The sequence below is a fragment of the Girardinichthys multiradiatus genome, chromosome 23 (genome assembly GCF_021462225.1).
Source record: "Girardinichthys multiradiatus isolate DD_20200921_A chromosome 23, DD_fGirMul_XY1, whole genome shotgun sequence".
NCBI classification, from domain to species: domain Eukaryota; kingdom Metazoa; phylum Chordata; class Actinopteri; order Cyprinodontiformes; family Goodeidae; genus Girardinichthys; species Girardinichthys multiradiatus.
The window spans coordinates 35,346,294-35,359,494 of NC_061815.1; the positions used below are offsets into that span (position 1 = coordinate 35,346,294).

The 13,201-nt window shown below is 40.3% G+C and overlaps 2 protein-coding genes across 2 annotated transcripts in view; one reads left to right on the forward strand and one right to left on the reverse strand.

The window, feature by feature from the left end:
* The window catches only part of atp8a1 (ATPase phospholipid transporting 8A1), a 114,498-nt gene extending 108,756 nt beyond the window's left edge, over positions 1 to 5,742 (forward strand). The window contains exon 37 of the mRNA XM_047353416.1: positions 3,382 to 5,742. Coding sequence (XP_047209372.1) covers positions 3,382 to 3,479 — 98 coding nt within the window. The 3' untranslated portion in view covers positions 3,480 to 5,742. The remainder of the gene's footprint in view (positions 1 to 3,381) is intronic.
* Positions 5,743 to 6,415: 673 nt separating this feature from the next.
* Positions 6,416 to 13,086, reverse strand: shisa3 (shisa family member 3). The gene is made up of 2 exons (XM_047353414.1): positions 12,474 to 13,086; positions 6,416 to 9,946 (listed from the first exon to the last, which is right to left on the reverse strand). The coding sequence occupies exons 1-2, from the start codon at positions 12,742 to 12,744 to the stop codon at positions 9,378 to 9,380; spliced, it is 840 nt and encodes a 279-aa protein (XP_047209370.1). The 5' UTR covers positions 12,745 to 13,086; the 3' UTR covers positions 6,416 to 9,377.
* Between the last annotated feature and the right edge of the window lie 115 nt (positions 13,087 to 13,201).

Genomic DNA, 13,201 nt, shown 5'->3' on the forward strand with positions numbered 1-13,201 from the left:
TTTTGCCATCTTATGTTCATGGATTCCTTTCCGTTTATTTCTCAAGGCAGATATATTTTCGAAGCAGTTGTCATACGTAGAGAAACACCAATCGGGTCCATTTAGTCATTTTAACAGTAACTAAAATAAAAATGATTTCTCCAAAAAAGCGTAAAATTGCAGAGCTTTCTCTCTCTGTTATAAAAATTTAAGTAAAATCCTCCAAGGTTAGAGACAGAGCAGTCTACAAATAATAGCCAAATATATGATTTAAGGCATATCTTCTTTGCTCTTCTGGAGAACGAATTAAAGCTCACCAACTTGTTTTATGCACAAATCATAATGCCTTATCACAAGATATATATTTTATTTTACAAAATCCTTTCAAACTATAAACGGTCAGCATTACTAACTGTAGATATGGATCTCGGGGTCTATTCCCTGTAGAGTAAGTGGGTCTGTCAACATTGTACACCTACATGATCTGTCACACATAGAAATTAGACTTTTTAAAGATATAGAACGGACCAACTTTGATGTAATAACTGTGTAACTTTAAAACACTAATAGTAACTAATAGCTTTTACTGATCGTAAAATACTCAATGTTGTCATCAGTGCTACCAGATATGATGTGTCCCCTCATTAGAAAACAGGTGAAATGTTAGTTTCTGAATCAGATATGAGGGCTTGTCGGGCATAAAGTTGTCAGGGTCTGATCACCAGGCGGTTTATTGGTGCATATTGGTGTTATTTGTTTACCCCCAAATACCTCATTATCCTTTATCACAGGGATGCGTTTTAATGGAGCCTTTTTATCTCATTCCACTGGGACACATCAACACTCATTATAATTATTTTCATAAAGAAAGTTGCAAGCTATGTAAAGCTTGTAATTTCTTTACTGACGTTGCCTGACAGTTTGAACATTTTTTTATTTGGGTTGTTTGAAAAGTCTTTACATCTCTATCCTTTAATCAACTTGGACCAAACAAAAAATAAATGATTGGCATATACTCAAGGTGGCTACTTCAGATAGCATTGCTGATGCTGCATATTAGCTTATAAGGCTTCTTAGCCCTGTCTTGTCACATGGCTCACTGCTGATAAATAGAGTAATCTGCTGAAATACTGTTTATTTCTCTTGGGACTGGACTTAAATCATAGAGCAGTAAGTTTGCCAAAAAACTGTTTATACATTCCTTTTCTGTTTTTAATCATAAGCTCAGGTCATTATCTGTTATTGAAACAATTCTTCCTTCATAACAGAGAGAAATCTGGCCCCAGTGCAAAATCAGAATAAAGTACTTTTACATTTAGTTTCAAAACATTCAGTTTTAGCTGTCAAACGGTCCACTTTCTCCTTAGGCATGGGTTTTATTTTTCTGTTTTGTGTGTTTCTCTGTTCTTTTTTGTCTTTTGTCTGATCAGCTTGTTTTTTGTTTGTCCTATAGGTGGGGATGAAATCGTTGTTGTGTGATACCTTTTTGATTCATTATTCACACCTCATCCCTATTTAAGCCTCAGTCCCTCTGTAGCTCCTCGATAGACGCCTGTCTCTCCTCCTTGTAGCCTTATTTCTCGCTCCTTCCTCGCCGTGTGCCTCAGTGTGTCCTGAGTTAAGCTCAGTAAAGCCAGATAACGATGAAATGATGAAATGTTGCGCTGTTATTCCCTCACATTGCACTCGTCTCAGCGGGGTCCTTTGAACAGGCCCGCTGGCCGCCGGGCACTGAGCGAGTCATTTGACACCTGAAGGTGAGTCAGGGGCCAAAGGTCACTTGAGACCCTGTAGGGGAGTGAAGGTGTAGATAATAGTTCAGCTTTACTGTACAGATGAACCGTGTGGGGAGATTTTGTGTTTTTCAGATTCACCACATTATTCAGGTTTAACAGAAATGTCTGCCTGAAATAATTTTATTATTCTTTTAAAGAGCTCATTATTAAAAAGTTATGTTGATTTTCCCATCTGTTATTTTACCAAAAACAAAGAGAGATTAGATAAAGTTTTTTTCTTTTATCTTTTTATTTAAATTTAGTGTTACTGCTTCTTAAATACAAACATAGCAAAAGATAAACATTTAAAACTGCCAGCATTTTTTGTCTCCTTTGAGTTAATAAATTATTTAAGAATTATTAAAATAAAACTAAGAGGAGCTGTTTATGTGCATTATCTGTACAAAGGTAACTAAACCTATTAACATCATTGAACTGAAACACTGAAAACCTGCAGGGGCTCAGTAAGTTAGTAAAGCCTTGAAAAGTTATTTTATTTCAGTAATTTAATTCAAAAATGGTTTTCTTAGGAGCTGTTGTAGTTTTTGACAAAATAGCTTTACGTACTTGCTAGACTTGCACAATATATTAAATTGCAGTCATTGTGTCATTATCAAAAGCAAAACAAGTGCTGTGGATAATTGCCCAGAAAGGAAGAAGCCATTTCACCAAAAGCAGTGAAAAAGCTAGATTACATCTTTGAATCCACTCAGGAAGAGAAACCTTAATTTTAAGCGACACATCCAATGGTCTGATGGAACTGAAGTGTTTGGCCATAATGGCCATTTTTATATTTGGGGAAAAAAGGGAAAAGCTTGAAGTACGGTGGTGGCAGCATCATGTTCTGTGGGTATTTTGCTTCAAGAGGGACTGATGTTCCTGACAAAATAGATTGCATCATAGGAAAACCACATGATGTAGAAATATTAAAGCAAAATCTCAAGACATCAACCAGGAACTTGAAACATGAGCACAGATGGGACTTCTAAATGGACAGTGACCCCTAGCACACAGCAAAATTAGTTACAAAGTGGCTTAAGGACTCCAAAGTCAAGTTTAGGGCGGCCATAACAAATCTCTGATCTGAGTCATACGGAAAACCTGTAAATAGATCTGGAAAGGTGTCCCACCAACCTGCCTCTGGCGCACATGTTCTGTCAGGAGGAATGGGCCAGAATTCCAGCAAACTATTGTGGGAAGCTCGTGGAATGATCCCCAGAACCTTTCACCCAAGTCATACAGTTTAAAGGCAATTTTACCAAACACTGTGGAAATTAATCTGAATCAAACAAAAACAAATCTGGCATTTAGTGGAAATAATTTTGAAAACTGTACCTGACCTAAAACTGGAGGGTTTTGATCTAGTGAGATAGTGCGAAAAAAGGTTTGGGGTTTTTAAACCCTGTAGATAAAATATATGTGGTTTCAACATTAGATATTAGGGACCAAGATGCTAAACCTCACAGAGAGTAGTGAGGAAAGTGTAAGTTAATCAAAATATTCAACCATAATATCGTGGCAGCTCTAGTATTTCCCCAGATAATTACTCCAGGCTCTTGTTCATTTTGTGCCCTGTGTTTTCAATCTTTGCTTCTTTTTAGCTTTAAATGTGTCGCTCTGTTTTCAGACGGCTACGCCTTTTCTCAAGACGAGAACGGAGTGGTGTCTCAGTCTGAGGTCATCAGAGCGTACGACACCACCAAACAGAGGACCAACGAGTGGTGAGCCGCCGCCCTTCTTGTTCCCAGCCGGACCGTTTGGAGCCACAGCTGCCGTCATCCGCCGGGGATATTTAACAGAAAGAGGCGGTGGTGGGAGTGTAAACTTCCAGCACTGAAGGAAAACTATGGACTAATAGATGAACTGAGGAACAATGAAAACTCTTTGAAAATTGTGGAAGAAAAAAAAAAAACACAAGGCAGGAGACCAACTGTGTTCACTATCAGCTGTGTTTGTGTGTCCAGCAGAATTGATGAGCACTGTGCGTTTTTTGGTCTGAAGTTCTTCACTGTTCTCGCTCAGTTTTGTCAGAGCGAACTTCTTCTTCCTTCCTTTTGAATGAAAGCTTTTTAGCACTGAGCCACAAAGCCTAAAATCATTGTAATAAACCACACCTAAACACTGTTAGTACAGAGGTAAAACCACAGGACAGCGGGCAGTTCAGACGAATCAAACTTGTAAAAGATTGCCAAAGAGCAGTCGTGTATACAATCGTCCAAGTACTAGTGAATTTGGACAATTTTATACCAAACGCAGATAAATGTTCTCCAGACCACTTCAGAGCAAATGTTTGTAATGTTTTCATTTCTTTTTGCACTTAAGTGAGCATTTCGTGTGACGCCTTACATCTGCTCATGCCTTCGTCCCTGTTTGTTATTTTAGCTCGCGCTTATTTAGGTTTTTAGTTTCAGCTTTTAAACATGTAGATACCGTGCCTGGTCTTTTAATTGTTTTAGATTTTTATTTTAAAGCTGACAGTACTCCTGTTTCCTCCTCTTTTAACAGCCGGAGCTTGGCTCTCGACCTAGAATCGCATTCCACACATCACTCCTGTCTCAACAATCACGGCGGTGCCTACCTGAAACTTTTCCCTCTTAGAAGAAGAAGATTGCCAAGAATAATTTAGTGCTACTTGGAAGCTCTCTCTCACACACTCAAATAAAGACAAGACCACTGTCTGAACTCCACAGTATTGCACTCCTGCAGTGTTAAAAACTGCTCCTTCAGAATTGAGCTGAAGGTAAGCTCACAATAGTGGTAGTGTTTCCCATAAAAATGCAGATTTTATCCCTTCTAACATAAGTGCCATTAGCTTAAGGGAGAGAAATATTAGCCAGGAAACTCCACGACAGTATCAAAACTACTTTGTCTCTGTAGTTCTTTTGTGAATTTGTATTTTTATATTGGAGATCTACGACTTTTGCATTGATTGGCTTTGTAATGAATCGTCTGTATCTTTTAATTTTTGGCAGAGTAGAATAGATCTGATGTGGAAACTGAGCTTTCTTCAATGTCTCGTTATTATTAATATGAATATTATTAGTCCAGCTTGTTTTATTTATATTCGACTGATCAGTGTCTGTGTGATTGCTTTCTTCTCCCTATGGGAGATCAGATTTCTGACTGTGCGTGTCACTTCATAGCCTGCATGTGCATGTGCTGTATGTGTGTGTGAGTGGACTGCATGTATGTGTCCTCTGTGAGACTGGGAGTCCTGTTGTGTTTCTTTTATTATCTCTGTGTGTGTGTGTGTGTGTTGATGCTCGCTCCAGTTGTCCTTCTGCACGACTTCAGGTATAGTTCTAATTTATATATGTGTGTGCTGCTGCATGGCCCATACAGAGGAGTGAGTGAGTCTGTGTGCAGGATGACTGTGAGAGGCTGTGTGTGTGTGTGTGTGTGAGTTTCAGTTCGCATTTACACAAAGTGTTGCACAATACACTAAATGTACCATTCCACCAGTTGTTAATATGATCTAGTTTCTAATTTCTAAACAGTGTGTATGTTTCTAACTTGTTTTTCTTCATACAACGTACCTCTGCTCTACAGGAATGCTCTTTTGTGTTTTGAGTTTCAGATACTTTTCATGTTTTCTGCTCGTTAATAGCGTAAAAACTGGTTGTTGGAATTTTCCAAGCAGCTGAATGTGGATGTCGTCGTGGTGGAAGGCTTGGACTTTCGCTTTTTCTTTTCTGCCTAGAACATAAAACGTTGTCTGTGAAGGTCGTGGGCTGCATGAATGGATAACACAAACTGTTCTCTGACATGTTAACTGTACTACTCTGGATCTCCCTCGAGTGTTGATCACTTTGCAAAAGATGATTAAAAATGCACCTTTAAATTGTTCTTTTTAATGTCCGATTCAGTTCTGTTCTTTTGTTCAATGATTGTTCTGCATGTTGGGACTGCAAACCTAATAAGTGTTGTCTTTTACTGCCATGAAGGACTACTGAAATAAACTCTACAATCATGGAGGAACAGTGCAAAACACACGGTTTGATTCTTGTGCATGTACAGATGGTCATCACTGTGGCATCTATGGCTTAGCAACTACAGCTGCATAGATTAGGCTTTTCCTGGCCGATATCGATTTCTGGTTTTCTTTGTGGTTGGACCTGCAGATTCTATTTTTTTCTTCCCACGCTTTAACACATAAAACAGGAAACAAAATGTGCTCCAGGCTTGTAGAAATGACCCTGACCCTCATCCGATTATTTTTTAATCACACTGCATTGATTGGTGTATCTATAAAAGCAACAGTAGCAGGGAAAGGGAGGACAAACACCACAAGGAAATCCAAGATTATAAACCAAATACAGACTTTTGATTCATTTTTGCTGTAGTATCAATTGTGTAATCTCACAAGGAATGTAACAAATGAGCCTCCAGATTAATTACCCTGTTTCATACTAAAGGCCCCTGTGTTAGCCTCGGCTGTATTTGCTCTAAAAATACAATGGTTGCCATCTTTTGAAGTGATCCAAGGATAGCACGTTAACTGAAGAGGCCTCTAGGTAATTCACACTAAAATGGATGTAGCATTTATCAAGCAACATTTATGTTCCAGCACATGTTCAATATTGTGGAAAAGAATGAAGTTTAGTTCAGTTATTCTTTACTGGGTACATATGGAAAAAGATCAAATTGAGTACCAAAAAATATTTGAGGTTCCAGACTTTTATTAATCCACAACAAAGAAAACAGTTTTTCTCTTACTCATTGATTATTTAGGTTTTTTACTTACTGTTACAAAAAACCCACAGATGAATCTACACTCTTTCAATAATCTAAAAAAAGATCCATTTTACTGCTGTTTGGGCCTCTAGACCCATCATTATCAGGATTTTCAATTGGTCCTGTGCTTCGTAAGCCCGGTCCAGGTCTATTTATGTACAGTTCTTGACCACATTTATCAGCACCACTGTTAAAGATGTGTGAAAAGCCTTAAATTAATCTTGTAGCAGCATAATCTCACACTGAAACCTCTAGAAGAATCCAAACTTTAATTTCAGTTTATTCAGTGAGGGGGGAAAACCTAAAATAATTGTTTTTATCTAAATCACTGGTGGGACAATGCTGTCCTGTTGGCAAAGTAGAACGTGTGCCACTTCAAATGATTTAAAACTTTAACAAACTCCTTTGAGAGACCACATTTTCAGAAAGGAGCAAAAGATCTGATGTATCTGATGTATCTGATTGCGGTCTGTCAACCCAGGTCGCCGTAATAAAGACGTCAGTAAAAATTATTCTGTTCCTTGACTTCCTGTGATATTTAAAGATGGCCCAAATAAAGAGACGTCAAACTGTTCCTTATTTTGTTTGACATAATTTAGATGAATTATTGTGGCTGCTGTTAACCATGGTGGTGAATACATGGTTTCGTTGGAAAAATGACCACAAATCCTAACAACAGGGTTTATTTACATGAAAATCTAAAGAATCCTAACTAATGCGTTCTTGATCTTGTTATTGTGGTTTTTCTAAAACGTTTTCAGGGGTTTAGGATTGAGAAAAGAGGCAAAAGTTCATAAAACTCCCACTTTCTTTTACCTAAACCAGAACGAACTCCTGCAAAGAGGGTGACTTTTTATTTAACCTCACAAATGCACTAATTATCTTTCTAATGAGTTTCTAAGGAATGTGTTCCCAACTTGTACTTTCCTTTCAGGGGACAGACATTAAATTTGTTGCAGATGTTCAGCCTGAAACTCATTCTGTAAGATGCATTTTGTGAAATAAAAGCTGTAATTTTAAGTATCCTCTATATGCGGATCTGTTTCACAGTCAGGTAACCAGGGAACAGAAAGGTCTTTGTGGAGCCTATCCTGTAGCTGCTGTTGCAACCTAAACCTGTTTCTGGAGGGAGTTGTTTTTAACACTCTTGACCATGCTATGCTCATTGAGCACTGACAATGACGGATCTGAGCTCTGCATTCCTGCCGTGAAGCGTGGCGCAAGAAGAAGCTGCAGGTAGGGAGCTGCCGTGTTGGCCTTACCACTGTAGCACTCACCACCCCCATTATATATTCAGTTCTTTAAGTCCTTTAATAACACATCTTCACACATTAAGGTCTTCACACATGTGGAAAGCTAACCTTTTTGTAGCCATCTATCAGTTCCTGACAACGGTCTGAGGAAAGTTTGCTCCACTCCACTTCCAGCCGTGAGATGTTTGAGGGGTTTCTTCCATTTACTGTCTGATTCAAGCTACTCCAAATAATCTCAAAATAACTTAAAGGTCTGGACTTCGACTCTCCCTGGGACTTTCCTTTACTAAATTCTTAGCCACTTTTTGTTGATTTACTGGTATGTTTTGCGAGGCAGCAGGGTCCAGTTCTGCTTTAGCTTTAATTTTTTTTTACAGCAAGTCTTGCTTTCTCCTCATGTACCCTCTTACACGATGATTTCATTCCCAAACAGAATTAGTCTGCTCTGTGTCTACGTTCTCACTTGCAAACTTCAGTCTTACTCTGGCCTTCCTGTTTTTCCCCCAAAGATCAAACGTTTTCTTCTTTGCACACCTCCCATGAAAGTCCAGCTTGCACAGGCATGCACTTTTATACTGACAGTAGCAAGAGCCTGCTGTAGGTCATTGAATGACATATTAGGGTTTTTGGAGACTTCTTTTAGCATCTTAGGGTCTGCTTTCAGGGTGAACTTGTTTGACTGGCCAGACCTAGGTATGTTGGCAGTTGTTCTGAATGTCCTCCACTTGTAGAATATTTTCCCTCAAGTAGAACAACTGATTTAAAAATGTTTTGAGACCTCTTTAAATCCCTCACCAGACTTGTTGGCTGTCTCTGTTAGCTCTTTGAATCTCCTCATGGTGTTCACTCTCACTTTAACAGTCTGCAGGATACCAAACTAAATGTCTGCGGTTTTAACAGGACAAACCTCCTTCCGAATGATAAGAAATGATGTTCTCATGTTTATCTGATGTGAAACGGCTGTGTGTAATTTCGGGTCGGAGTAAATGTGGGGGTGTCCTTTTTAATTCCTCTTGGAAAAACGGCAGTATTACATTTTACAGACAATTTTAAAATATTATTTCTTTTTTTTAGGTATATCTTTTATAATATTTTAATTTTTTATGTATTGTAGAGTTGTTTTAAATATCCATATGTTCAAAAAATATGGCAGCTATCAAAGGGCGTTCTAAATATTTCATATGAATGACCCATGAGGACTAGTCTTGTTTTTGTTCAAATGGTTGACAAACCTCACCTGTACACCCACAGCATTGACAATAAACTGCTTTTAATTAGCGTACATTAGGGAATCATCTCACATTTCCTCAGAAAGAAAAACTTATCTTTACGTTGAGACGTCTTTTTTTTTTCTCTGCTGTATTACATATTTTTATTAAACAACATAACATGTTTTTTTGAGGAAGCTGGACAAGATTTTAGTTAGACCACAGGGATCTGCTGACTATAAAAGTGCATAAAATAGTAGAAATGGTCCCCAACAGTCCTGTTATTGTGTTGGTTGCTCTGTGTACTCATTCTCCTGGCCTGAGTCCTTTACATCACAAGCTGGGCAGCCATGTTTGTCCCCACTGACTCATGCTCTGCCCTCCTGAAGTTCCTTCAAAGCCCCTGTTGACCCCTGCTGGGATCCCTGTCAGCTCTGTCCAAAGTCAGTGAAGCCCTTGGATGCTGTGAAGGCATCAGGCTGCAGGGGGAAGAAATACTGCTGAGGAAGAAGGAAGCTGGTGTTCTGTGTGGGGTGAGAGGGCTGGTGGAGCTGCAGTTGTTGGTGCTGGAGGCCTCCTGTTATCGGCGCTGGTGGCGATGTGTAGGGGGGAGGTGGTGGTGGAGGTAGTAGAGTTTGTGGAGTCTGTGTGGGAGTGGAGGCTGAGGAGGAAACTGTGGCGGACACAAGGCAGCCATGCTGCTGCTGGCCCAGACCCCCCAGAGAAAACCTCCGCATGGAGCTACCACCACCGGCCGAGCTGGAGCTGGTGGTGGCCGTGCTGGACTGTCGAGATGGAGCACGTAGGCTCGGAGGTGCCGTGGTCAGGATCATGGGGATAGTCTCGCCTTGGCAGCTGCGCAGAGAGAAGCGGATGGGCTGCTGGGTGGGCTGCTTGGGCCGCAGGCAGGTGCAACAGTAGACCGCCACCAGGGAGCCAATGATGACGAAGGCGATGAAGATGCTTCCCACCATCAGGAAGGGAACATAGATTGGCTCTGAGTGAGAGGAGACGAGGCAGGTTAGATCTACAGCCATGATGGTAAACCTTAATATCTGTCAGATAGTAAAGAAAAAAATACCCTTCTATTTTTTGAGACACTTTTCTGAAACTTTTTTATTTCATGATCAGGTTATAGAAGTGTATCCACTGCTTATATGCACCTATATTCGCTCACTGGAGAAACTAGACTTGGTGATATGCACTTAATAAAAACAGTGCTTTGCAGAAGTATTCCTACATTTACTGTCTCAACCACCGCAAACGTCAATGTATTTCATGTGATTTTATCTAGTAAATAATTATGAAGTAGAAGAAAATTATCTTTAATATTTTAGTAGTAAAAGTCTGAAATATTGTCAAATTAATTTGTATTCTGTCCCCCTTCCCTTATTCTAAAGCCCCTAAATAAAATCCAGTGCAACCAATCTCCAGTACTTTTTAGAACCACCTTTAGTTGTGACTACAGCTGCTGGGCTTTTTGTATACATCTCTACCAACTTTACACATCTAGAAACAGAATTTTCTGCCTGTTCTTTTTTGCAAAATAGCTTTAACCTCACAGACTGGATGAGAGTGTCTGCAAACAGCAGTTTTCAATTCTGTTAACAGATTCTCAATTATCTGGACTATTTTATCACCTGAATACTGCTTTGTTTCAAACTATTCAGTTGAAGGTTTTGCTCTTTAGCTTCAGGATTGTTTCCCCGTTCAAAGGTGGAACCTGCCCACTCTTAAGTCTTTTGCAGCCCCTAACTGGTTCTCCATCCAGGTTGCCCTGTATTTATCTCCTTTAAACTCTGATCATCTTTTCCGACCCTGCTGTAGAAAGCCTCCCCACAGCATGATGTTGCCACCACCATGTTTCACTGTGGGATAGTGTGTTTATCACATTGTAGGACTGAGTTTTTGTTCACTTCTCAACAGATGCGGATGCCTACTCCCCACTGACTGGACATGCATAAAAGCAATAGAAAATGCTTTCAAGCAACACCTGACATATTTTTTTTTAACTTGGTGGTCATTCCTCAAATTTCTAATGACACCCTGGGCAACTGCCCATAAGGCCCATATCAAAAACTGCCACTGGGTTAGTTTTCATTTAAAGATGTCAGACTAAAGGGGAGTGAACATAAACACCAGCCTAACTTTTCAGATTTTCATTTGTTGAAAACCATGGTAATCTTTTCCATCCATTTCCAAATAACATGCTAGTTTGTGGTCTATTGCATTAAATCCCAGCAAAATACATAAAGGTTTGTGGCTATAATATGATAAAATGTGACGTCGAAGGGATATGGATAATTTTTCAAAGAAGTTAAGCTGTACACAAAGAACTTTATCCAAACAAATGCATTATTATAAAAAGCACTTTATGTCATGCTGTTCTTTTTAAATCCTTGCAGTCTTTTGACCAAAACAGGGACACATTCCTGCTGAACACACAAACAGCTCAAGTTGCCCTTCATGAAGCCTGGTTGCGCTCAGGAAGGAAATCTGTGAGCATTTTTTATTTTATGAGACACACGGTGAAATCAGTTCAGGAATTATCCGCGTTTCCTTTCTGGAAATTGAAAGAAAAGTGATAAAACCTCTGAGATTTAGGCAGCAGAGCATTAAAACCTACACAGCTCACTGCGGCTAATGCAACGCCTCAGCACGGTCTGTAAAAGCTGCAGAAATGTCTTCCAGTACAATAATGTTGTGATTAGTTCAGCTTAAAAACGAGTTATGTTTGGCAGCACAAAAGTGCAGGCTTGTGCAAGAACTGGTCTGGACTCTGGAAACCAGTCAACCTCCACTTCGTCAAGTTTCATCTTAATTTCTTTTGAAAAATATTTTAAAATTGTGTGCTTTATGAACATCAACTGAGAAGCAGACATGCAGCATCATGAGAGCGTATCCAGGTTTTCCACCAGTAACAGCCTAAAGTGTGCTGAGGTAAAAGCATCTGGAACTAAGATGAAAGCAGGTGGTTTGGAAAATAGACTCCTTTGCCAAAATAATGCTGAAAATACAACTTTAAAACAGCATGAATTAATTGAATTTGAGCAGCTCACTAAAAGTTCAAAGCCGACGAGAAACCACTTGCAAGAAACAGAACCTAAAAGTTAAGTTGGATTGAGATTCTGCAACTACATTTTTACAATAATCCTCTTTTTGTTACGATTTAAAAGGATTGCAGGGTGGTCTTTTTGTTGAACCCCACCCCCACCCCACCCCCCCCAAAAAAAAAGTTGTATGGCTCTGAAATTTAACCTGTTCTGCCTTGTCCTGACTCTCCGCTGACCTCTGACCTCTCCTGAAAGATCTGCCAGAACTAATTTAATAAATACATCTATAACGTCAACTTATTGGAAAACGTTGAAAACTTTTAATATGCAGATATTATTACTATTTAATCATTGCTGCTCCACAGAATACTATTTTTACAATACTATAATAAAAACAGATTTCAGTAGTTTGAAAATGACACTGTACTTCAGAGTACTGGACAATAAAAACTCTCCTAACTCCGGACTTACGCGGCGCAAACTCCGTGTTGTCCACCTCCCTGTCGTTGGTGCAGACCCCCTGGTCCAGCCGTGCGTCCGCGGCCGCGCAGCAGTAGCGCAGAGCGCAGGAGCCGCAGCACACTGTCGCGTCCGTGGTGTCAAAGTCCTCCGGGCACTGAAAGCCCTCATGGTAGTTCCCGTTAGTGTCCAGCCAGCCGTGGCAGTACTCCCCCTGAGCGTCCGATATGCGCAGGTTCCAGGTCAGATATCCCAGCAGCAGACAGTTCCAGAGGCGCACCATCCCGCTGAGCCGCTCCGGGTTCACTGCTCCCCTTCCTCCCACCGCCTCGCCTCTTGTTCGGCCCTAGTTGCCTGGACACGGGGTCCGAGCTGGGATGAATGTCCCAACGCGAAACTGAACCCAATGCATGTAATTATGCCATATTTGCTGCATCCGATGAGCTGTGGGACATCAGCTGCTTCTGAAGTGAACAGAATCCATAAAATGGGTTTAAGTGACTTTTAAAAGTCTCATCTCTGTGGTGAGTTGAGGTCCAAACGGAGACGGGAAAACCCAACAGAACGATGCCGAACTTCTCCGGTTTCTTCACCGCTTCGGTATAGCAGGATGAGCAGGGCTGTGTGTGCGCCTCTCAGATCTGCTGCTTTTGTGAATCGGGACTTGTGGAGGCGCGCACGGCAGCCCACTTCATTAGGACGTGCGCGTTCACGTGGTTTAGCGACAGAAGCAGTCTATA